Here is a 24,440-nt window from a genome sequence, read left to right as displayed (position 1 = left end):
ACAAAGGTCCGTCTAGTCAAGGCTATGGTTTTTCCTGTGGTCATGTATGGATGTGAGAGTTGGACTGTGAAGAAGGCTGAGCGCTGAAGAATTGATGCTTTTGAACTGTGGTGTTGGAGAAGACTCTTGAGAGTCCCTTGGACTGCAAGGAGATCCAACCAGTCCATTCTAAAGGAGATCAGCCCTGGGATTTCTTTGGAAGGAATGGTGCTAAAGCTGAAACTCCAGTACTTTGGCCACCTCATGCGAAGAGTTGACTCATTGGAAAAGACTCTGATGCTGGGAGGGATTGGGGGCAAGAGGAGAAGGGGACAACAGAGAATGAGATGGCTGGATGGCATCACTGACTCAATGGACGTGAGTCTGAGTGAACTCTGGGAGTTGGTGATGGACAGGGAGGCCTGGCATGCTGCAATTCATGGGGTCGCGAAGAGTTGGACACAACTGAGCGACTGAACTGACTGAAGTTGTGTCCGACTCTTCGCGACCTCGTGGATGGCAGCACACCAGGCTTCCCTGTTCTTCACTATTTCTCAGAATCTGCTCAAACTCACGTCCATTGAGTTGGTGACATCATCCTACCATCTGATAAAGACTTAAAGGTAAGACAGGAAACTGTAAAACTCCTAGAGGAAAACTTAAGCAATAGGCTCTCTGACACTCGTCTGAGCAATATATTTTTGGATCTGTCTCCTCAGGCAAGTGTAACAACAGCAAAAATAAACAGAGACTACAACAAACCAGAAAGTTTTTGCACAGTGTAGGAAAACAACAACAAAATAGAAAGGTGACCTATAGACTGGGAGAAATTATTTGCAAATACTCTCTCTGATGAGGGAGTAATATCTAAAATATTAACAGAACTCATACAGCTAAATATCAAAAAAACAAACCAATTTAAAATTGGGTACAGGACATGAACAGACATTTTTTCCAAAGAAAACATTCAAATAGCAGTGGGCTTATGAAAAGATGGCCAACATCACTAGTCACCTGGGGATGCAGATCAAAACCACAGTGAGCTATCATATGCCGGCAGACTGGCTATTACCAAAAGGACAACAAGTGTGTCGGGAAAAGGGAACGCTTGAGCACCACTGGTGGGAAGTAAACTCGTGCAGCCACTGTGGACAACAGTATGGAAGTTCCTCAAAAAATAACAACAGGTCTACCATACAGTCCAGAAATTCCAATTTTGGGTATTTATCTTTAGAAATCAAATCTTTCATTTTAAAGATGAGGAATGAGGACCAGAGAGATGCAGAGACTCTCAAATCCAGCACATGGACTTGAACAAATATTTTTAAAGCACCTGATTGGGGTGTCCACAGTGCCCCTCAGCTTCTTCCAGGCCGACAGGCCATTTTCTTAAACTAAAATGAGCAAGTAAAAAAAAAATCTCTGTGTTTATGTGTGCATCAAATAGGATGAGAACATTTTAAACTAATATGCCAAACCTTTCATTTAAAGCAGTTCTATTTCCTTCAAAGTAGTCACCTCGGAAGACTATATGCTTATTGAGTTTGATCAACCAATTTCAGAATTCTTTGTTTGAAACTGCCTCCCAAGCTTGGGCGACAATTATTAATAACTATTCCATTATTATTATATGAATGTGATTTTATTTCTGTCTGAATCTAAAAATGAGAGCACAAAAACAGCCATCAAATAAACATTTATCAGATGTCTGCCATCCACCAAGTAAAAGACAAATTCTTACTTTCCAATGTGGAACGGCTGGGGCCAAGAGGGGACCAGTATCAGAATTTGGAGGAACCTTTAAAACACACAAGAGCGTGACCTATGCCCTGCTCCTTGAGAAGCCACCTCCCCCTCCCGTCTCTTTCCCTGCCCCACCCTGGTCAACCTGAACCTGAAGTTGCTCAGTTGCTCAGTCATGTCCAACTCTTTGCGACCCCATGGACTATAGCCTACCAGGCTTCTCCGTCCATGGGATTCTTCAGGCAAGAGTACTGGAGTGGGTTGCCATTTCCTTCTCCAGGGGATCTTCCCGACCCAGGGACTGAACTCAGGTCTCCTGCATTGTAGGCAGATGCTTTTATCCTCTGAGCCACCAGGGAAGCAGGGCTGGCATATTTACACAGTCACAAGAGGCCTTGTGTACCTGTGTGTCCTGACAGCACCCTGTTCACGTGTATTTTTGGTGCACACATCTATCTTCTTTTATTAGATTCTAAGTTCCTTGAGAGTAGGGACTATGCCTTATTTGCTTTCCTATTCCTAGAACTTAACACAGGGCCCAGCATGTGGTAAAAGCTTGATAAATGTTTGTTAAAGGAATGAATGACTCACCAGATCTGGTGAGTGTGAACAAGCCAGGATCAAGACTAGACTGAGGTGGAAGTAACATACCAGGCTTTACATAAACTAGGAGCTTAATAAAGTGGAAGAGAAGGCAATTTTGAAAGTGATTCCTTGGAATATGGACTTCTAGGGACAATTTCAACACTCAACATTAATTTGGATGTAATAAATCTAAACCTGGATTAAAAACAAAAAGGAAAACAACCAACTAAACACCATAATGTCATTACTTAATAGTAATCCTGAAACTGATACAACATTGTAAATCAACTACACTGCAATAAAATTTAAAAAACCAAAGCAGCAATTCTACTTCATATATTTTCACTGTAGTTTCATATATACTAAATCTTAACTTTTTAATAATTGCTAAACCTTTGGATTAAAGAAATGCCATAATCCTAATAAATATATCTTTTAAAATATCAACATTCTAGTAACCTGGAATATTTGTTAGGTATGTCACTGATGGAATTCTTTTTTGCAAATTTGCATTTTCTGTAATTTGCATTTCCCAATATAAGGTTTTAATACATTCAAAATATTTTTACTATTTGTTAATTAATCTTTATTTTATAAAAATTTTATTTCCTAAAAAAATAGGATATTTGTATAAAATAAGTAATAGAGACTTCTTTTCTATTTGTCTAACTACCATTATATACCATATACATAAATATTAATCTCTTTATGATGCAAGCTTTTTAAAGATACAGAAAACTTCTAAGGACTACTAATCCCGTTCTATAAACTATTTGAAAGAAATTGAGAATTCAAAATGTAAGGACAACAATGTCTGTAGAGTTATAAAAATCTTGCTGAAGAAAATGATACTCAATTGAGAGCAGGATTTATCTAAAACCACATTCTGGTTTTGTAATTCATGTATTTATTTTCCTGGTAGAAGTTGAGGGTTCAGTTCTTAAAAGCTTAATGCTTAAGTGGAAGTGGTTCTCCACGGGGAGAATGTCCCTGAGAGGACATTTGTCAATGCCTGGAGACATTTTCGGTTACTGGGGCTAAAGGGAGTGCTACTGACAGCCAGAGGGTCAGGACTAGGGATGCTACTAAAATCCTGCAACGCGTGGGACAGATGTCCACAACAGAGAATTACCCAAATGCCAACAATGCTGGAGGCTGAGCACCTTGGCTTTTGAACCCATTTCTCATTATTTTGAAAAAATCAAAAGTCTAAAATTATATCACACTACAAATCTAGTAAGAAGGTTAACAAACAAATTAACAAGTAAAGACAGTCTACCTTCATACAGTGCCGGTCTGGCACTGTGTGCGGCGGGTAATTGTGCTCTATGTTTTCAGCGAGGTTCTGTATGGCTAAGAGCTGTTCATCAATTTTCTGAAGCTCTGCGGTGAGATGCTCCAGCCGGCGAGCTGCAGGGCTTGGTGCAGGATGAGCGGTGGGGACTTCCTGTAGCACCTCCCATAGCAGATAGTCTTCTGTAGCATCTGACTTTGAGCTCGGTTCCTTGAAGCGAAAATCTGGCTTCGGAGTATCTAAATATTATTAAAGGTAATATCAGAACTGACTACAGTTAAGAAAGAAATTGTAATAGATGCTGACGATTTAATTTCTCGAAGACCTCACTTTAAGTCAACATAACATTCCCTTCTTCCAAATCAGTTTTAATTTAATATACTTAGAAATATCCTCAGCTTCTTGACTTCTGAGATTAGTCTTTGCTGTGAGATAAGGATATATTGGGCTTCCCTGGTGGCTCAGAGGTTAAAGTGTCTGCCTCCAATGTGGGAGACCTGGGTTCAATCCCTGGGTCGGGAAGATCCCCTGGAGAAGGAAATGGTAACCCACTCCAGTACTCTTGCCTGGAGAATCCCATGGACGGAGAAGCCTGGTAGGCTACAGTCCATGGGGTCGCAAAGAGTCGGACAGGACTGAGAGACTTCACCTGCAAGGATATATAACAGTGTTACCATTACCCCAAAGCACCATGACAATGAAATCTGAATGTTAATGTTACTTTTACTTTCTGCTGCTGCTGCTAAGTCATGTCAGTCGTGTCCGACTCTGTGCGACCCCATAGATGGCAGCCCACCAGGCTCCCATACCTGGGATTCTCCAGCCAACAATACTGGAGTGGGTTGCCATTTTCTTCTCCAATGTACTTTCTGCTACAAAAATACATTTCATCAAAAAGCAACTTTAAAGTCTTTATGACTTTTTAAAACTCTACCTGAAAACCAACATCACACAGTAAAAGCTAGGTCCAATGTAGGCCATTACTGCCTCTATGTGGGATCTCAGGCAAACATTAAGCCTCTAAAGACCAATATATATCAAAGTCAATGACTCTGTACTTTTGAACTCAGCTGATTCTTGTTCCAAACACTCCTTCTGGCCTCTGGGTCTTCTCCTATCTCACGCTCCCTTCTTAGTCATCATCTTGGACTGTTTCTCTGCAACCCACACTCCTTTCACCCTTCAGTATTTCCAGGGCACCAGTCTCAGATCACAGCTCTTCTCACTCCACCCACCCTCTCTGGGTGAGGTCTCAGGTGCACTGCTGACTATCACATCCAAACAACTCTGTGAGCTCCAGTTCTTAGTCTATCTGTGTCCTAAACATCTTATTCTGCTCTTACTCTGTTTTTCAGTCACTAAGTCTTCTCCAACTCTTTGCGAGCCCATGGACTGCAGCACGCCAGGCTCCTCTGTTCTCCACTATATCCCAAAGTTTGCTCAAATCCATGTCCATTGAGTTAGTGATGCTATCTAATCATCTCATCCTCTGTCGTTCCCCTCTCCTGCCTTCAGTCTTTCCCAGCATCAAGGTCTTTTCCAATGAGTCGGCTCTTTGCATCAGGTGGCCAAAGTATTGAAGCTTCAGCTTCAGCATCAGTCCTTCCAATGAATATTCAGGGTTGATTTCCTTTGGGATTGACTGGTGTGATCTCCTTGCAGTCCAAGGGACTCTCAAGAGTCTTCTCCAGCACCACAGTTCAAAAGAATCAATTCTTCAGCATTCAGCCTTCGTTATGGTTCAACTCTCTCATTCATACATGACTACTGGAAAAACCACAGCTCTGACTATCTGGACCTTTGTTGGCAAAGTGAAGTCTCTTATTTGGCAAAGTGATGTCATCTTATTCAGGCTGTCCCAAAGGCAGATCAAACCAAACTCACAGCTTTTGCCCTTCTACCCTCTTTCCTCCTGATTCCCCAGCTCAGGGAATAGCACTATCATTCACCCAGTTTCCCAAGCCAGCTGCCTTAAATGCATTCAAGGTTCTCTTTCCTTCAGTTCCAATGTGACACCAAAATACTGATGAACCCCCTGCCAATCATCTCCTCATTCCTATCACCACAGCTTAGCCAAAGCTTTCACAACCCAAGGACACCAAACAGTATGAAAGAAAGTGAAAGTGAAGTCGCTAAATCGTATCCAACTCTTTGTGACCCCATGGACTGTAGCCTACCAGGTTCTACCGTTTATGGGATTTTCCAGGCAAGAATACTGGAGTGGGTTGCCATTTCCTTCTCCAGGAGATCTTCTCAAACCAGGGACTGAAGCTGGGTCTCCCACATTGTAGGCAGATGCTTTACTGTCTGAGCCACCAGGGAAATCCCAATCTCTAAATACTTCACTCCTCTCTAACCCAAATTCTACAAAGGCCCCAGAGAGATCTTTTAAAACATAAATCTGATATTGTTCCTTTTCCACCTGAAATCATTCAGCATTTCCCTAATGCCTTCACCTTAAAAGTTCAAATGTCTCGGAATGACAGACAATGGCATTGTCTTTCCTAGGCCTTCCTATCCAGCTCTTCTCTTGCTATTTCTTTCTTTTTTTTTTTTATTTTATTTTATTTTATTTTTAAACTTTACATAACTGTATTAGTTTTGCCAAATATCAAAATGAATCCGCCACAGGTATACATGTGTTCCCCATCCTGAACCCTCCTCCCTCCTCCCTCCCCATTCCATCCCTCTGGGTCGTCCCAGTGCACCAGCCCCAAGCATCCAGTATCGTGCATCGAACCTGGACTGGCAACTCGTTTCATACATGATATTTAACATGTTTCAATGCCATTCTCCCAAATCTTCCCACCCTCTCCCTCTCTCACAGAGTCCATAAGACTGTTCTATACATCAGTGTCTCTTTTGCTGTCTCGTACACAGGGTTATTGTTACCATCTTTCTAAATTCCATATATATGCGTTAGTATACTGTATTGGTGTTTTTCTTTCTGGCTTACTTCACTCTGTATAATAGGCTCCAGTTTCATCCACCTCATTAGAACTGATTCAAATGTATTCTTTTTAATGGCTGAATAATACTCCATTGTGTATATGTACCATAGCTTTCTTTAAAACAGAAGAACACCAAGCACACTGAACTTTAATTTTCTCAGACTTAGCATCTGAGTCATCGTAGGATCTATTCTATCTGTGTGATCTATTCTCTGCAGCTTTCTCTTGCTCAGTCCTACTGTTAAGATGCCATTTAGGTGTCTCTCCCCTACATAGCCTCAGTCCTTCCCAGAGATGGATTAGATGCTGTATTCCCCAACAATCTCATCCTTATCACCACGATGGCATGTACCATGCCGTCATGTGCTACAGTCATCTCTTCACTTCCCTGCTTTCCTTTCCCCCATACGTGAGCCCACAGGCAGAGAGCCTGGTGTTACTCTCTTCTTTGGTCCCTACATGTTGTCCCTAACTTGGTGCTCAGTGAATGAAGAGATGGTCAGATGAGGCTTATAATGCCTGTCCTACTCGACTCCATAGAGATTTTGTGAAGAGCAAATTATTCAACAAAAAACCCTATAAAAATTCGAATGACTAAACAAATGTAAGTAATGATTATATTTCAGTCCCAGGGTAGGAAATTCACCTGTGTCCTGCCGTACGTCTGATGGTAGAGGTGAGATGACACGAGGCTCCTTCACTTCTGTACTGCCCACTCTCCAGCTGCTTCCCCTCAGACAGGAGGGAGACACTTTCGCAGGTTTAAAAAATAAATCCACAGCAGAATAGGCAGATTCTACCAAGAATATGAAAAGCATACAAAGACTGATTCTAAACTTATAAACAAGGTACTGAAAAAATTAACAGAACATTTCTAAATGTGAATATAAACATCTAAAACTATAGTGGATTTGGAGGAGGAGAACTAAGAGACAAGAGTCGGGATAATAATGCTATATTAAAGAAGTTTTCAAAAATGTTTTAAATTTATTTTAAAAGTAGGAAAAATTATTACCTTTACTCTTCAGATTGTCAAGAGTCGGGGGAATAGCATTACTAACTGAAGCTGCCATGTAATGTAATTCTGCAGAAGACGGGACCTCTAGACAATCACTGTGTGTCTTGATATTATCTGAAGGCTCCTCCTTGACAGGTAATTCCTGTAGATCATCAGCTTCAATGTCAATCACATTTATGTAAGTGTGTCCAACCTGAGCCAAAACATATAAAATCAAAGAGGGTTACATCCCTTTTATTTACATGGCCATTCCACCCTACCCTTACCCAAAAAAAGGTTTAATTCTCAAGGCAGTAAGAGCTTGCTGCTGCTGCTGCTGCTAAGTCCTTCAGTCGTGTCCGACTCTGTGCAACCCCATAGACGGCAGCCCACCAGGCTCCTCCGTCCCTGGGATTCTCCAGGCAAGAACACTGGAGTGGGTTGCCATTTCCTTCTCCAATGCATGAAAGTGAAAAGTGTAAGTGAAGTCGCTCAGTTGTGTCCGACTCTTAGCGACCCCATGGACTGCAGCCCACCAGGCTCCTCCGTCCATGGGATTTGCCAGGCAAGAATACTGGAGTGGGTTGCCATTGCCTTCTCCGAGTAAGAGCTTACATGAGCCTAACTTAGGGAAAACTGCAAGAATTATGTTATAGTCTTAGTTTACAATATTTGGAGGCATGACATTTAAATCTTAAACTAAATTTTGACCTTTCCAACAAATCTACGTAGGTGAGACTTTTTGGCCTTATTTCATCTATACAACTGAATAATGCAGATGACTATGATAAATTTTAGCACAAAGGTATTATTAAAACTTTCAAATTTAGTACCGTATCAGATGCTGAAGGTGACAGAGGTTTCTCTGATATTTCAGTGGGAAGTCTGAGATTTAGACATATATCTGGAGCCAAAAGTTGAGGAACATTCAAAGTTTCATGTTCTAAAAATCAAAATAGTAAAAAAAAAAAAATTCCTGTAAATAGTTCTACATCATTAACTTTGTAAGAACAAGTTAGCAACAAACAACATTAAAAGTATTTCCGGAAAATCTAAGTAGAAGTTTCTTTGTATAAATAAAGAAAATTCTATTCTACTCTAGTGGCAAGATTATATTTAATCTAGACTAATTCATAATTGAATGCAGACTGACTACAGTTTTTCTCATAGGAATGATTCATAAGAATAAGGAAATAGATATCTAAGTCATACCAAGAAAATGCTATAATTTCCTTTTTCCATTTCAGATATATTAAGTCATTTTTGTTTAACATTTCAATAAAACCAGATTTTAGGAAATTAATCATAGCAAATTTTTTTACTTTCAACACTGCTTCTTGTTGTTTGTTCATTTGGTTAAACAGCTTTATTGAGACATAATTCACCTCCTTTAAAAATGTATACCATATATATATGTATGAATGTATATGTATGTATGTATATATAAAAATGTATAACTCAAATGTATAACTCAGTGGTTCTTAGTATATATAGAGACCGTAGCTAAATCATATCACTTAAAAAGTTTAATATCTTAATTTTATAGAAGTCATTAGCTTCTTATTCAAAACAATAAAGAAGCCTATCACAATAGGCCAGCAGTCTAACTGTGCTTTTTGTCCTATGACTCTAATCTTATTTCCTAGCGCCATATTTTTAACAGAACATTACTTTCAAATTTCACAAGCAAAATCTAACTGACTGCAGTACTGAGCACCAAAAACTTGGTGCCGAGGCTTGAATTTAAACCACATGACAAGCATAAAACTAGAAAAATGAAAAACCATTTTATCTCTATTAAATCAATTTTTGGTTTAACTGCTTTTTTATGGGGGGTGGTAACTCGTCATACAGACATAACCTTTAATTAGTCATAATGTTCTCAGGAAAAAAAAAAAAGAAATCACACCTGATATGGAAGAAATGACTTGTTGATTTTTATGACATTCAGAAACAACTTCTTGAGAAGCAGCTTCTTGATATCAATGAGGAGATTTGTGACAAAAAGAGAAAACAGAAAAGGGACTTTACAACCACAGAAAAAATTAAATATACAAGCATAGATTTGTTTATATATTGTGCATAAAAAGTCACAGAAAACTAGACAGCTTAAGAATTTAATTTCTTAATTAATAATTTTAATTTTATTACTATTTATATTCTGGGCCTGATCACCTGGATGAATAACAAACTTCCAGCAAATAGCTGCTGACTTTAGAAGACAACAGAGCAGCAAAGTGCTTCTAGGCTTTCTCAAAGATCCATTCAAGAATGTTTCTCAAATGCATACAGAACATTTGTATCAAAAAACATCTTATTAAAAAACAACCTTATACACACTCAACCTCATTCAGAAAGAAATAAAAACTAAAATAACAGATGCTTTTTATTTTAATCAACTGGATTGGTAAAGGGTAAAAGAGTTATTAGCTAAACAGTAGTGATGACCAAAAGAGAGAAAAAAGGTTCTATGCAAGAAGTTACTCATGGAAGCATCATTTGTAGGAGAAAAATACTGGAGGCCACCTAATACATTCATTCATTACATTAATGAAGAAGCTTATCAGGCAACATTCCAAACATGAGTTCCTCCAACATTTATTCTATTTCTGGTCACAGTTACATATATTCTTCCCACACCAAACCCAGCCTAGTCCTCCTCTTCGAACTCAACTTCAGGAGCCACAACTTCAGGCCTCTCAATCTTAGGCATGAAATTCTAGTAAAGTCAATTATGGCACAGAGAACCCAAACTAAAAATACTATTTCTACTGATTTATGATGTAGTCCATGGCATTTTTAAACAAGTATCTGTTATATTTTAACAAAGCTATCATAAATTCAGTTTAAAATTTGTAAAGTATATACCAGGGTTAGGAACAAGAACCTGGGATGAGAAACTAATATCACATAATTTTAAATTCCCCTTAAAAAAAGTAGGCATATATTAAAGGTTAAAAATATATGAATTTTAAAAATTAAAGTAAAATAGCATTTTACCTGGGTCTGTATTTGTACTTGCATCCTGACATTCTTTAGCTTTCTTTTTTACAGAGGCCATGAAATGCAATCCAGCGGAAGTATTAATGTCATCTTGCAGCTTTTCTTAAATATAACAACAGAACATTGGATACAAGCATTGAGAAGCCAATATATCACCAGGAGCCAAGAAACAGAGTACCTCCTTCAAGGGAGGTGAGGCACGCAGTGTCAAGATGTTATCAAAGTGGACTTTCTGAGTGAAGTGGTATCTAAGTTGACCCTCACAGACAGTTCAACGGAATCAAAATCAAAATTGTTGAAGACTCTGTATGCCCAGGCTAGACACCTATCATTCTGGCTGATGAAGATCCAGTAGAAGTTGTTAGGCAGGGAAATGATACGGTGAGACTGCTGCTGCTGCTGCTGACACGCTTCAGTGGGGTCTGACCCTGTGCGACCCCACAGACAGCAGCCCACTAGACTCCCCTGTCCCTGGGATTCTCCAGCAAGAATACTGGAGTGGGCTGCCGTTTCCTTCTCCATGTGGTGAGACTAGTGCTCTAGAAAAACCACCCCAGCCAGTGTGTGAAAAAAAATTTGAGTGGATAAAATTAAAGAAAGGCAATCAGATAGATGAGGCTGCTGCAGGAGTTCAAATACACATCCAATAATGGTGAGGAATAACAGGGAGAGGACAAATTTAAGAATTATAAAGAAAGTAAAAAAATAATGGAAAAACTAAGAAAGAAAGAACTGGCTACTGACTGGATGAAATGAGGAGGGGGAAGCAGAATTCAGAATAGCGTGTGTTCTGGGGTTTAGTTGGCAGTGACACCAATGGAGACAGATCACAGGAGGACAAACCAGCTGGTGGGGGAGGGATAATGATTCAGACTAGAGGTAATTTCTACCCTGGAGGAAAAGATCGACAGGAAGTAGAATCAAAGTCCAAACACTATTATGGGAGTCGGGGTTTAGAGGAGGATTTTCCTGGGACATGACCCAGGGAGTCTAAGCAGAATGAAAGAGTATCAATGATGGCACATGGCAGTATAACGAAAAATATGTATATTCGGTCTTTGTCCTTGGTTCCACGCACGGAAATCCTTAAGCCCTTGGAAGTGCCAGAGCAGGAGGAGCATGTTTTGTTATTCATGACGAGCCCCTTTTGATCGTATCTGCCTTTGGGCTAATGAGGTGACCCTGCAGGCCCCTAGACAGTTTCAGGAAGGGTGCTGCTCACCATAGAAACGAACTATCAGCCTGCCCCACACCCACCTCCAGGGAAGGGAGAGCAACTGGAGTCTGATCTTTCCATGTAGTGAGAGTTCAGGAAAAACCCTCAGACAACAAGGCTGAGGGGACTTCTGGGCTGATGAGTAAGTGGATGTGTAAGAAGGGTGGTGTACCAGAAAAGGAGTGGGACCTCTGTGTCCTCAAACCTCCACACCTTGCCCTAGGCATCTCTCCCATTTGGCTCTTCCCGAGTTGTAGCCTTTATAAAGAAACTGTAACCACAGCTAAAGCGCTTTTCCAAGTTCTGGAGTTGTTCTAGAGAATTAGTAAACCTTTGGGGGGCGGGGGTGGCACGGCCACGGGAATTCCTGAATTTACATTTGATCAGACAAAACTGTAGGTGTTGGGGGAACCTTGTTTGCAGCTGACATCTAAAGAAAATAGGGAGTCTTTGAGGACTGATCCCCTGACCTGTGGGGTCTATGTGAACTCTTGGTTATCAGTAGTCTCAGAATGGAATCGAATTATAGAACTTGCAGCTGGTGTCAGAGAATTCTTGCTGTGTGGCATAACACACTACATATTCACTGGAGTACTACAGTGAAAGTGAAAGCGAAAGTTGCTCAGTCTTTGCGACCCTATGGACTTAACCATAGAATTCTCCAGGCAGAATACTGGAGTGGGTAGCCTTTCCCTTCTCCAGGGTATCCTCCCAACCCAGGGATCCAACCCAGGTCTCCCACATTGCAGGCAGATTCTTTATCAGTTGAGCCACAGAGGAAGCCCAAGAATACTGGAGTGGGTAGCCTATCCCTTCTCCAGCAGATCTTCCTGACAGGAATCAAACCGGGGTTTCCTGCATCGCAGGAGGATTCTTCGCCAACTGAGCTATGAGGGAAGCACTATAGTTCAGTTCAGTCCTACTCTTTGCGATCCCATGAATCGCAGCAGCCAGGCCTCCCTGTCCATCACCAACTCCTGGAGTTCACTCAAACTCACGTCCATCGAGTTGGTGATGCCATCCAGCCATCTCATCCTCTGTCGTCCCCTTCTCCTCCTGCCCCCATTCCTTCCCAGCATCGGAGTCTTTTCCAATGAGTCACCTCTTCGCATGAGGTGGCCAAAGTACTGGAGTTTCAGCTTTAGCATCATTCCTTCCAAAGAACACCCAGGGCTGATCTCCTTCAGAATGGACTGGTTGGATCTCCTTGCAGTCCAAGGGACTCTCAAGAGTCTTCTCCAACACCACAGTTCAAAAGCATCAATTCTTCGGCACTCAGCTTTCTTTACAGTCCAACTCACATCCATACATGACCACAGGAAAAACCATAGCCTTGACTAGACGGACCTTTGTTGGCAAAGTAATGTCTCTGCTTTTGAATATGCTGTCTAGGTTGGTCATAACTTTTCTTCCAAGGAGTAAATGTCTTTTAATTTCATGGCTGCAGTCACCATCTGCAGTGATTTTGGAGCCCAAAAAGATAAAGTCTGACACTGTTTCCACTGTTTCCCCATCTATTTCCCATGAAGTGATGGGACCAGATGCCATGATCTTCATTTTCTGAATGTTGAGCTTTCAGCCAACTTTTTCACTCTCCTCTTTCACTTTCATCAAGAGGCTGTTTAGTTGTTCTTCACTTTCTGCCGTAAGGGTGGTGTCATCTGCATATCTGAGGTTATTGATATTTCTCCCAGCAATCTTGATTCCAGCTTGTGCTTCTTCCAGCCCAGCGTTTCTCATGATGTACTCTGCATAGAAGTTAAATAAGCAGGGTGACAATATACAGCCTTGACATACTCCTTTTCCTATTTGGAACCAGTCTGTTGTTCCATGTCCAGTTCTAACTGTTGCTTCCTGACCTGCATATAGGTTTCTCAAGAGGCAGGTTAGGTGGTCTGGTATTCCCATCTCTTTCAGAATTTTCCACAGTTTATTGTGATCCACAGAGTCAAAGGCTTTGGCATAGTCTATAAAGTAGAAATAGATGTTCTTCTGGAACTCTCCTGCTTTTTCGATGATCCATCAGATGTTGGCTATTTGATCTCTGGTTCCTCTGCCTTTTCTAAAGCCAGCTTGAACTTCTGGAAGTTCACGGTTCATGTATTGCTGAAGCCTGGCTTGGAGAATTTTGAGCATTACTTTACTAGCGTGTGAGATGAGTGCAATTTTGTGGTAGTTTGAGCATTCTTTGGCATTGCCTTTCTTTGAAATTGGAATGAAAACTGACCTTTTCCAGTCCTGTGGCCACTGCTGAGTTTTCCAAATTTGCTGGCATATTGAGTGCTGCACTTTCACAGCATCATCTTTCAGGATTTGAAATAGCTCAAATGGAATTCCATCACTTCCACTAGCTTTGTTCATAGTGATGCTTTCTAAGGCCCCACTTGACTTCACATTCCAGGATGTCTGGCTCTAGGTGAGTGATCTTACCATCATGATTATCTTGGTCGTGAAGATCTTTTTTTGTACATTTCTTCTGTGTATACTTGCCACCTCTTCTTAATATCTTCTGCTTCTGTTAGGTCCATACTGTTTCTGTCCTTTATTGAGCCCATCTTTGCATGAAGCTGTGGAAGAATATCTAGTGATATGGGAAGATATATACCTTAATGCTGTTTTTGTTTGGTCACGAAGTCATGTCTGACTCTTGTGACCCCATGTACTACAGCCCACCAGGCTCCTCTGTCCATAGGATTTCCCAGGCAAGAATACTGGAGTGGACCACCATTCCCATCTCCAGGGGATCTTCGCGACCCAGGGATCATATCTGCGTCACCTGCATTGGTAGGCAGATTCTTTACCACTGAGCCACCAGGGACGCCCAAATACCTTAATACTAGTATGTAAAAACAAGTAAGTTATAAACAACCAGAGGAGGTATTATTTATATATAGAAAGATATATAGGGCTTCCCTGGTGGCTCAGTGATAAAGAATCAGTCTGCAATGCAGGAAACCTGGATTCGATCCCTGGATCAGGAAGATCCCCTGGAGGAGGAAATGGCAATCCACTCCAGTATTCTTGCTTGGGAAATCCCATGGACAGGGGAGCCTGGTGGGCTAGGTCCATGGAGTCGCAAAAACATCAGACACGACTTAAGACGCTAACACTGTCTTTCATATGGATAGATATAGATATATATTTATAGATACATGTGAGCACAGATATTTCGAAAATAAACCCCAAAGAATACTATTTGCATTTTCTAAATTTTCTCCAGTTAATACATAGTATTACCTTTGTAAAGAGAAAGAATGTTATTAAGAATGAAAGAGAACAGGGTTTTAAGACAAGAGAATGGGGAGCAAGAACACCAGACGGACTGGGAAGCTGAGAGATGCAAGCCACGCAGGTAAGGAGATGACGGCTCTGCACACAGAGGCCTGATGCTGGGCCGAGGCACCGAGGAATGGAGGGAGCACCAGATCAAGGGTCAAGTGAAGGAATGGGCTAACAGACGTGAGGTGACTTCCAAGGTAAAAATCTTGACCAATCAAATGAATGGTCATATCATTAATAGGAAAATGCCAGTTTAAAATCTGACTTTTTTGCTTTTTGCGTGGCTTGCAGGATCTCAGTTCGCAATCAGGGACTGAAGTTGGCCATGGCAATGAAAGTTCAGAATCCTAACCATGAGGTCACCAGGTAATTCTTGTGGACATGCTAAATTTAAGGAGAAAGTAGCAAAGAAAGATGACACAGGGTAGGTGTGTATCTGAGTGTCACCAAAATAATTTAAAAGCTTAAGTTGTGACAGTGAATAAGCCTAGAGGCACAAGAGCATTTGTGTGTACATGTGTGAAAAACACTGGGGAGAAAGCCTTTGGGGAACACATACATTCAAAGGTAAGAAATGAATCGATCAATTCAAGAAGGAAAAGAATTTACAATGTATAAACAAGTCCTCTTCTCTGAACTAATTCCTTTAATGTATATGTATATTCTATGATTAGTTCGACTCCAGGCATTTTCTCCCATAGTTTCCTTTTGGGCCTCATATATCAGTATCTTATTTGAGATTCTAACTAATTACATTGCTCTACAATAGGGGCTGATAAACTCTTTCTGTAAAGGGCCAGATAATAAATCTTTAGGCTTTGTGAACCATATAGTCCCTTTTGGAACAAATGAACCCTGCTGCAATGTGAAAGCTGTCATAGACAATATGTAAATAAATGGGCATCAGTTAAACTTGATTTACAAAAACAAGTTGGGCAACCCACAGTATTTTTGCCTAGAGAATTCCATGGATAGGGGAGCCTGGTGAGCCACAGTTCATGGGGTCTCAAAGAGTTGGACACGACTGAGTGACTACCACACACACACACACAACTGAAACTAACACAACATTGTAAATCAACTGTAGTCCAATATAAAATAAAAGTTAAAAAAAAACAAAACAGGTGTGGTCCAGGTCTGGCCTTTGGGTCACAGTCTGTCAACCACTGCGCTAATGGATAACACAGCAAAACACACACACACAGACATACACACCATCCTGTCAAAGACAACATGAAAATAATTTGGTCTCATGAACACATTTTTAGAAAGCTGATTTGACCTCTGAATGGAGACATAACATTAGTCATGCATATACATACCAAAAGGAATGTCAAAGTCTTCCAAAGGCCGGGAACCATCATGTTCTTGTTGCTCCTAAACGAACCCCAAATGATCAATTTATGACTAACTCAAAGACATATATTATTATTATTATTTTTTTAAACTTAAAACATTTTTATTTTTTTCACTTTTTGGCCATACTGCATGACATGTGAGAGAGCTTAGTTCCCTGACCAGGGATCAAACTTGCGCCCACTGCAGTGGAAGCCCAGATTCTTTTTTTTTTTTAATTTTATTTTATTTTTAAACTTTACATAACTGTATTAGTTTTGCCAAATATCAAAATGAATCCGCCACAGGTATACATGTGTTCCCCATCCTGAACCCTCCTCCCTCCTCCCTCCCCATTCCATCCCTCTGGGTCGTCCCAGTGCACCAGCCCCAAGCATCCAGTATCGTGCATTGAACCTGGACTGGCAACTCATTTCATACATGATATTTTACATGTTTCAATGCCATTCTCCCAAATCTTCCCACCCTCTCCCTCTCCCACAGAGTCCATAAGACTGTTCTATACATCAGTGTCTGTTTTGCTATCTCGTATATTCAATAGCTATGAGGAATGTTGATTTGGGGTGGGGGGTTTAGTTTCAAATCTCATAACTCTAGAAATATTTATTCTATCAAAGTAATTCCACAGGTGTTCATGAAATTCACAGATCAAGCAACAAAAAAGAGCATTACCAATTTAATGCAGTTACTAAATTATGCAATTTTCTCCTGCAGACTAGCTTTAACTCTCAAATAGTATCAAAACTATTCAAAGGACTCGACACTTTACTAAGTGCCACCAGACACGTTCTTGAGGACTTACTGAAAGAGAGTGCTAAGATTCAAGTAAACAAAACTATTTCTGTTTTATTTAATCTCTTGTTGCATATATAGGTAAACAGTCACCAAATTTAGAAAGAACGTTTGCAAAGATCTGACATAAAATAGAGGCTGTATAAAAAACCTGTGTTGGGGAAACCCTAAAGGCATCTAAAAGAGGTGGGTGAAGCTATCACAGGATAAACCCACAATATGCATTAAGATGTCCCAGAAAAAAGTCAGAGTGATTTAAAATACAAAGTCACATAAGCAGATGTTCTAAACTACAGTTTTTGATTTGCCAACAAGTTTCTTTTCATATTCATAACTTTGTGTCTATCCTGTATGGAGGGATGCACCCAGGACTTTTGTACTTAATGATGTTAACACATTATTGACCAGGGGATTCTTGCAGAAACCAATGCCTGTGGCTAGCGACTTGTTATGTAAGTAAATATTCAAACATCTCTGGTCAACAATGTTTGGGTAACATAAAAGTGTTAATACACCTCTGGTCAATATGTTGTTAAGAGCCTCCTAGCCACAGTCAGAAGCTTCTAGCAATCAGATGACTAAATAAGCCACAGACATTCTGAACTCTGTGTACACGCAGACCAGGGAAGAATGCATTGTAGTTTTTCTGTACCTTGGGTTTCACAACTACTTCTGAATCATTATCATTAATGATGATATTCTCCGGTTGGAAAGTCACACTTGGTTTTCTCCTTAGTTTCTCTGATCTTTCTTCTTGCAGTTCTTTTTCAGCTCGTCGTCTTTGTCTGTTAAAAATCACAGTGTAAAGCCTATTTTTACTATTTTAGGAACATCAGTTTTTCATCTGTATCATGCTATATAGGAAGACAGTTATGAAAATTATGTCAATAGATTATTTTCAGTGGCATTTAATTAAATTAGCAAGATATTCTGCTAGAATAAATACAAGCAAAAGTCAGGGACACAAGAAAGTTATTTCTAGTTCCTCTACTACTGAACTGACTTGTCTGTTAGTCATGGGAAACTCAGCTTAGAGTTACACATTTCAGGTAATTTTCAAATTCTCTTTTCTGCAGATTTGAAGCTGGCCCTGGAAACCCTATTAGATACCAGCATTGACCTATTTAAAGAAGTCAGGCAAACTCAGGCTCCAAGGAGGGAACCCCAGGGAGCAGGAAGGAAGGCCCAAAAAGCTACAGGGAAAACTTACTTTGAAGAGGGTTTACTTAGAAAATATGGAAGGAAAGAACCATTTCTGGAAAGAGAGCCCTGGTAGTAGATTTTAGAGCCTGATAAACATGAAATTTTAAAAAATATTTTCCAGACTAAGTAAAAATCCACCATGAATACATGTCTTGAACATCCGAAACACTATATATGCTCTTCATGAAAAGTCACGGCCTTACTTTTCACATGCACATTTCTTAGTGCCCTGAAACAATTCATACCACTGTGCTCTGTATGAGTCTGGAAGATATGGTAAGATGAAAAACTATAAACGTTATGTCAGTGTATTTAATAGTATATAGAATATTTCATGATACCAAATATTTGCTGCAAAAGATGACTGCTCATCCTGTTAAAGAAAAAGTTAAAAGAAACCTCCAGCCTACTGAATGCCAGGAAAGAATTCCTTAATAGCATGTAAAAAATACTAGTATTTGTCTCTCACATTATAGGAATTTTTCTCATCACAAGATGTATTCAAATGCACGATACTTGACAAGGAAACTGAATATGCAATTGTGTATAGGCTGAGAGATTGAACCAGATAATTTCCATCTATTTAACTGTATTACTGTCACTAATAATAAACTTGTTGGTATGTTTGCAGGTATATGCTCAAATAAAACTTCATTTAAAACTTGCCTTTTTCTACTGTCCTTCCCTTGTCTCAATTCAGATGATTCTATTTTGACCTTCAGAAGCTGGAGATGTCCAGGATCACCTTGTTCAAAGAAATTATGTGTCAAGTTCTGTTGCCTTTGTTTAAATGCAATGAGGTTTTCAAGTGGAATAAGTTGTGGTTTTTGGTACTATAGAAGAGAAACAAAAGGACAGTAATTTAAAATTACAAACATGTCAATTAGACATGTTAATAAAAACTGAAAGAAAAGTTTGTTTAAACTAAGCTGTACAAGTGACAGAACATGTCAGAGTTAACAAGTGCGAGAAATGTCCAAATCTTAAAGTATAAATGATTTTAGAAATCATTTCAGAAATTTTCTAGAAGTCCTCATTTTCTTAATTTCTTTTTCATATTAAGAATATTACTTCTTACAATTACAAATTAAGTTATATAATGCCTAGCTTGGATTTAAAATTCTTTGAAACTGGGATGATGCACAGGGGTGGAGATTATGGATGGAACAAATAAGTGATACGTTGGTAACGACTGTTGCTGGGTGATGGTATAACTTGGGGGTTTATTATACTATTCTAATTTTAAAAAAGTCTTTAAAACCTTCCAAAAACATATACTTCTCTACTCCTTCAGTTCTTTCCTTTTGTTCATAGTATGTTCAGAAGAAAAGGAGGCATGATAAGTATTTTTTCTAAGGAATGACCACTTCTTTTCCCAGTGCCATTTTAGAATCTTAGCAGGGTACCAGAGAATGAATCACTCAACTATACTGACTTAACAGAAGTAGAACCTGAACAGTCTGAATCTCATTAATCAAAGGTTACAACTTTAAACATGACTTGGTGGGTTTATAAAGATTTAATCTTTGTGTTTTAAGTATTTAAAAAAAGAAACTTTTTCATAAGTAAAACTACTTACAGATCTGGGTCTATTTAACAATTTTAACCTGTAATAGATTTGAAGGAAATCATATTACAATTTCTAGGAACCTCAAACAATGTTCTCTCACTCTAGACAGAAACACACACTCATACACACACTCCCCTACACATATAAACAAGAATACTGGTCATATTATTTTACTTATTTCTTCTCTGAGCAGGATCTCAGACATATCTATGAAAGAGTCTAGAAAACTCTGGTACTGATGTACAAGAAAGACCTAAAACCTCTGTGTGTGCTTAATTGCTTCAGTAGTGTCCAACTCTGCGATCTCACGGACTGTAGCCCACCAGGCTCCTCTGTCCATGGAATTCTCCAGGCAAGAATACTGGAGTGGGTTGCCATTTCCTTCTCCAGGGGATCTTCCCGACCCAGGGATCAAACCCATGCTTCTTATGTCTCCTGCACTGGCAGGCAGGTTCTTTACCACTAGTGCCACCTGGGAAGCCCTAAAACCTTTAAGATACCCAATTATTATTTTAAATCAAATCTGTATATTATTTCCAGTAACAGAAGCATTATTTTTTGAAAAATAAATGTGTTAGAGCCTTTCATTGAGTATACATTTATGCTATGAAAAATGCAGGAATGTGCTTTTGCAACACTCTGCAAAAATCATTACCATATTTTCTGGGCCTAGACATGAATGAAATAGTGATAATCTTGGGCATTTTCTTTCTTCTGCCATGGTTCTAATAGGTATTGGTGGAACTGTAACGGATACTCTTGAGGTAGAAGAAAACATGTAAGGAGGTTTAAGTTGCAGGTGCAATAAAGGAAGTCCAGAGGAATTCTGAGAAGATATCTCAAAGAGTCCTGGTTTAACATCAAAATTTTTTTCTGGTTTCATAAACGTTGTAGAGTCCTGTTGAGGTGTCAAGTTTTCTTGTCCAACACACTGATTCAAGTTCATGTGCTTTGGGATTTCTTTAATTATTGTTTCTGCCCATTTTTTCGGCTCAACTGCTTTTTTTATGGCCTCAGTATTATACTGGCTCAGATTCAAATGGGACACTGAAGTAGTGGCCATTGCTGTCTTTGGCAAAGGAGGCTGTGAGAAATCAGATAATCCCCAAGCCTCTCTAGGCTGTGGCAGAGGACTGAAGGGAACTTGAGGAACTCTTTCTGTGTGGAAGGAAATGGGCTTAAATTCAGGCTTGGGCTGAAATTGAAGCAAAGGGAAACCATCACTAGGTCTGGAAGTATTTGCAGTGGGGATAAGTCTAGGTGTCTTTGGAATGGCAGAAGATGTGGACAAAAGGTGGAGGTGAGTGTTTCCAGCAGGGACTGGAGACAAAGAAGTGGTTGGTAAGCTGTGAGATGCTGGAGTTCGTCCTCTGTTCTGGGGCTGACCTTCTGATTGACAAAAAGGAACACTCCCGTGTGGAACATTCTGGAAGAGAAAGGAAAAACTATGATGTAATTTTAAAATATATTACAAACGCCTTATTTTGTAAATACTGTTCAATATGTTTTAGAGTGGGTAGAATATAATAACTACTAAATAACTCATTTATTCAAATAACCAACCACTGAAACTATGAGGAAAACTTCAGTGGTATTTTAAAATGCATTACCTCTAAGTTTCCATTACTATTTTCATTGGATTGCACAATTTCTTTATGGCAGTGTGGGCTGTTCTTGCCAGGCTCTCTGGCACACTCTCCCATGGGTTGTGGTTTAATGAAAAATCTCTCCTTCAGATTTCTACTGGTGTCTCCCACATCATTACTCCCTCTCATGGGGTTTGATCCTTGGCTTCCCACCAAATGCACAGACTGGGACTGTTGTAGAAGTTGATGCATATCTGGGAGGTTAGCAAAGGATGATCCTACTATTTGCATTAGGCTCATGAAGTTGATCTGTTGCAGCTAGAATAAAATAAAAATTATAGAAACATCTTAAAATCTAATGAAAAGACCCAAAGAAGCAACAATTATCTGAGTATTCCAAAATAGTCATACTTCCATCTTAGTATCTGTCACAACCATAAATGCTGAGTATGAAGCACAGCTGGGAAAGATCTAAAAAAAAAAAAGGAAAAAAAGAATAGCTTCCTGTCTTCAAGGAGGAGTCAACTAGGACTATGAACTCATAATGCAACTTGAGACCATCTGTGAAGCAGTTTAGATAAGTATCCCAGGGATCATAAAGGAGTGAGCTGATGGAGCAGGTGAGGATAACTAGATTGCCTAAATTTTTAAAATTTTTATTTATTTTGTGGGTGAGGATAATTAAAGAAGAATTCCTAAATGGGCATGTGTCAACAGGTTTTCACGAATGAAAAAAGTAGAGATCAGGAAACAGGTGCAGAGTGAGGAATTCCTGTGAAAGGGCTATTCGAGTGAAAGGCAAAGGTATGCACAATGCTTGACAAACCTCGCACAACGGAATCACTTAAGGAGCAGTTAAAAAATCCCCATGGCCAGGTCTCACCCCGTGCCAATAAAATCAGCATCCGGGGGATCTGAGCCAGGACGAGTAGTTTTTAGGATGATGAGGTGACTTCAATGTGCAGAAAAGCTTTCGGATCACTAGTACACACACTGGCTTGGATGGAGCAGGAAATTTACAGCTAATGAGAAGAGAGGCTAGCACAGTGGTTCCCCAGCTGCAGCATGCATCAGCGTCACCTGAGGACTTGCACTCTTTGATGAGCACCGTCCCCAGAGTTTGATTCCAATCGGTCTGGGATGGGGGCCTGACAACCTGGGTGTCAAATATCTAAGTGATGCTGATGCTAAGGGTTCAGAGCCCACACTCAGAACCACTAGACTTGGGAGGGTATGGTGGGAAAAGAGGGAAGAGAAAAGCTGTACTTTATAAAATAAGCCAAGAAGGAAACCCGGAAAGCCTTTTTTTTTTTTTTTTTTTTAATTTAGGTTCCCCAGACTTACAGACATGGGGCAGTTGGAGAAGGAAAGAGAGGGTGGGAAGAATGAGAGAGTAACACAGAAATATATACATTACCATAAGTAAACTAGATAGCCAATGGGAATTTGCTGTATGACTAGGGAACTCAAACCCAGGCTCTGTAACAACCTAGGGGGTGGGATGGGGTGGGAGGTTTAAGAGGGAGGAGACATAGGTACATCCATGGCTGATTCACGTTGATGTATGACAGAAACCAATACAATATTGTAAAGCAATTATCCTTCAATTAAAAACAAATTTAATTAAAAAAAATGGAGGTTCCCTTCAATTATAAAAGAAATACATGCTTATTACAAAAAAAGCATAAGAAAGAAAATAAAAAATGATACATAATCCATTCCCAAAAATAACTAGTATTAACATTTTTAGCATGTCTCCTTTTACTCTTTGTATTTTAACACACGATTGATATTATACAGTATATAAATCTGTACCTGAAATTCATTGAAGATTTTTAGAACAGAAAAGTAACAGTATTAGAACAATATCTGGAGAAGAAGATCTCAGAAATGCATATTTAAGACAACAGAAGTGTGAAGTTCTAAGAATCTAAGGTTGGTGACAGTTACAGAAATAGCAAATATGGAGAAGGAAATGGCAATCCACTCCAGTATTCTTCCCTGGAAAAATGCACGGACAGAGAAGCCTGGCGGGCTGTAGTCCATGGGATTACATGACTGAGCACTCACACATGAGGAGGATGGAGGGAGGCGGGTTGGTAGCAATAAACTGGTAAAACCAAAAAAAAAAAAAGAGAGAGACACACAACGTAGGCAAAAGAATGAAGAAGACACTGAACATGCACAGTGAAAGAGGGAAAGATGACTCTCTAAGACAGTGACTCTTAATCTTTTGTGTGTATCAGAATTATCTTGAGAACTTGTTAAATATGCAGGGCAGTGACCAGCAAAGACTCTAGGTAATCGAGAAAACAAGTTTGACAAATGCCTCTAAAACTTGAAGCAGGGGACTTCCTGGCAGTCCAGTGGCTGGGGCTCTGTGCTTCCACTGCAGGGGGCATGGGTTCAAGCTCTGGTCAGGGATCTAAGATTTCACATGCAGTTTGGCCAATAAATAAAAAATTAGTAATATGTGAAAATCAGAAACAAAAAATTAAAACTTTAGCCTGGTAAAATAGGTGATGCTACTAAAGAGAAAAGGGAAATAAGAGATTCAGAAGAATAAGAATAAAATCAGTTTCAAGAAGTTCCATGGGATGGTGGAGCATGTTGAAAAAGTCTTTGTTATCAGGGCCCATAAATTCAAAGAGAAAATTAGTGCCCAGAATTGCCGGTATAGAATGGTACACTACATCACATAGAAAGGTATGAAAGTGAATGTAGAATACATGAAGAAAAGAACAAATGTGAGGGGAATTAATGTATAAGGAATACAACAGAAAAGGGAAAGGGAAATGATTTTTAAATTCTTGGTAGAGAGAGAAAAGGATACCAGATGAGAAAAAGATGACGGAAGGCAAAGTGAACAACACTTTAAATGCAGGT

At 39.6% G+C, this 24,440-nt stretch overlaps 1 protein-coding gene across 8 annotated transcripts in view; it reads right to left on the bottom strand.

Annotated features, from left to right (window-relative positions):
• CPLANE1 (ciliogenesis and planar polarity effector 1) overlaps window positions 1-24,440 on the bottom strand; it is a 115,718-nt gene that overhangs the window by 37,802 nt on the left and 53,476 nt on the right. For 7 of the 8 annotated variants that reach the window (XM_044932726.2, XM_025270597.3, XM_025270592.3 and 4 more), the window contains exons 33-43: window positions 21,579-21,872; window positions 20,624-21,394; window positions 19,065-19,231; window positions 17,848-17,980; window positions 16,370-16,424; window positions 10,550-10,654; window positions 9,459-9,524; window positions 8,383-8,492; window positions 7,568-7,763; window positions 7,199-7,348; window positions 3,587-3,840 (exon numbers count right to left, since the gene is read on the bottom strand). In XM_044932726.2, coding sequence (XP_044788661.2) covers window positions 3,587-3,840; window positions 7,199-7,348; window positions 7,568-7,763; window positions 8,383-8,492; window positions 9,459-9,524; window positions 10,550-10,654; window positions 16,370-16,424; window positions 17,848-17,980; window positions 19,065-19,231; window positions 20,624-21,394; window positions 21,579-21,872 — 2,301 coding nt within the window. The remainder of the gene's footprint in view (window positions 1-3,586; window positions 3,841-7,198; window positions 7,349-7,567; window positions 7,764-8,382; window positions 8,493-9,458; window positions 9,525-10,549; window positions 10,655-16,369; window positions 16,425-17,847; window positions 17,981-19,064; window positions 19,232-20,623; window positions 21,395-21,578; window positions 21,873-24,440) is intronic. The other variant, XM_025270595.3, reaches the window with a different exon arrangement.

The sequence above is a fragment of the Bubalus bubalis genome, chromosome 19 (assembly GCF_019923935.1).
Source record: "Bubalus bubalis isolate 160015118507 breed Murrah chromosome 19, NDDB_SH_1, whole genome shotgun sequence".
Taxonomy (NCBI): domain Eukaryota; kingdom Metazoa; phylum Chordata; class Mammalia; order Artiodactyla; family Bovidae; genus Bubalus; species Bubalus bubalis.
This window is presented reverse-complemented; position numbering and strand designations above follow the sequence as displayed.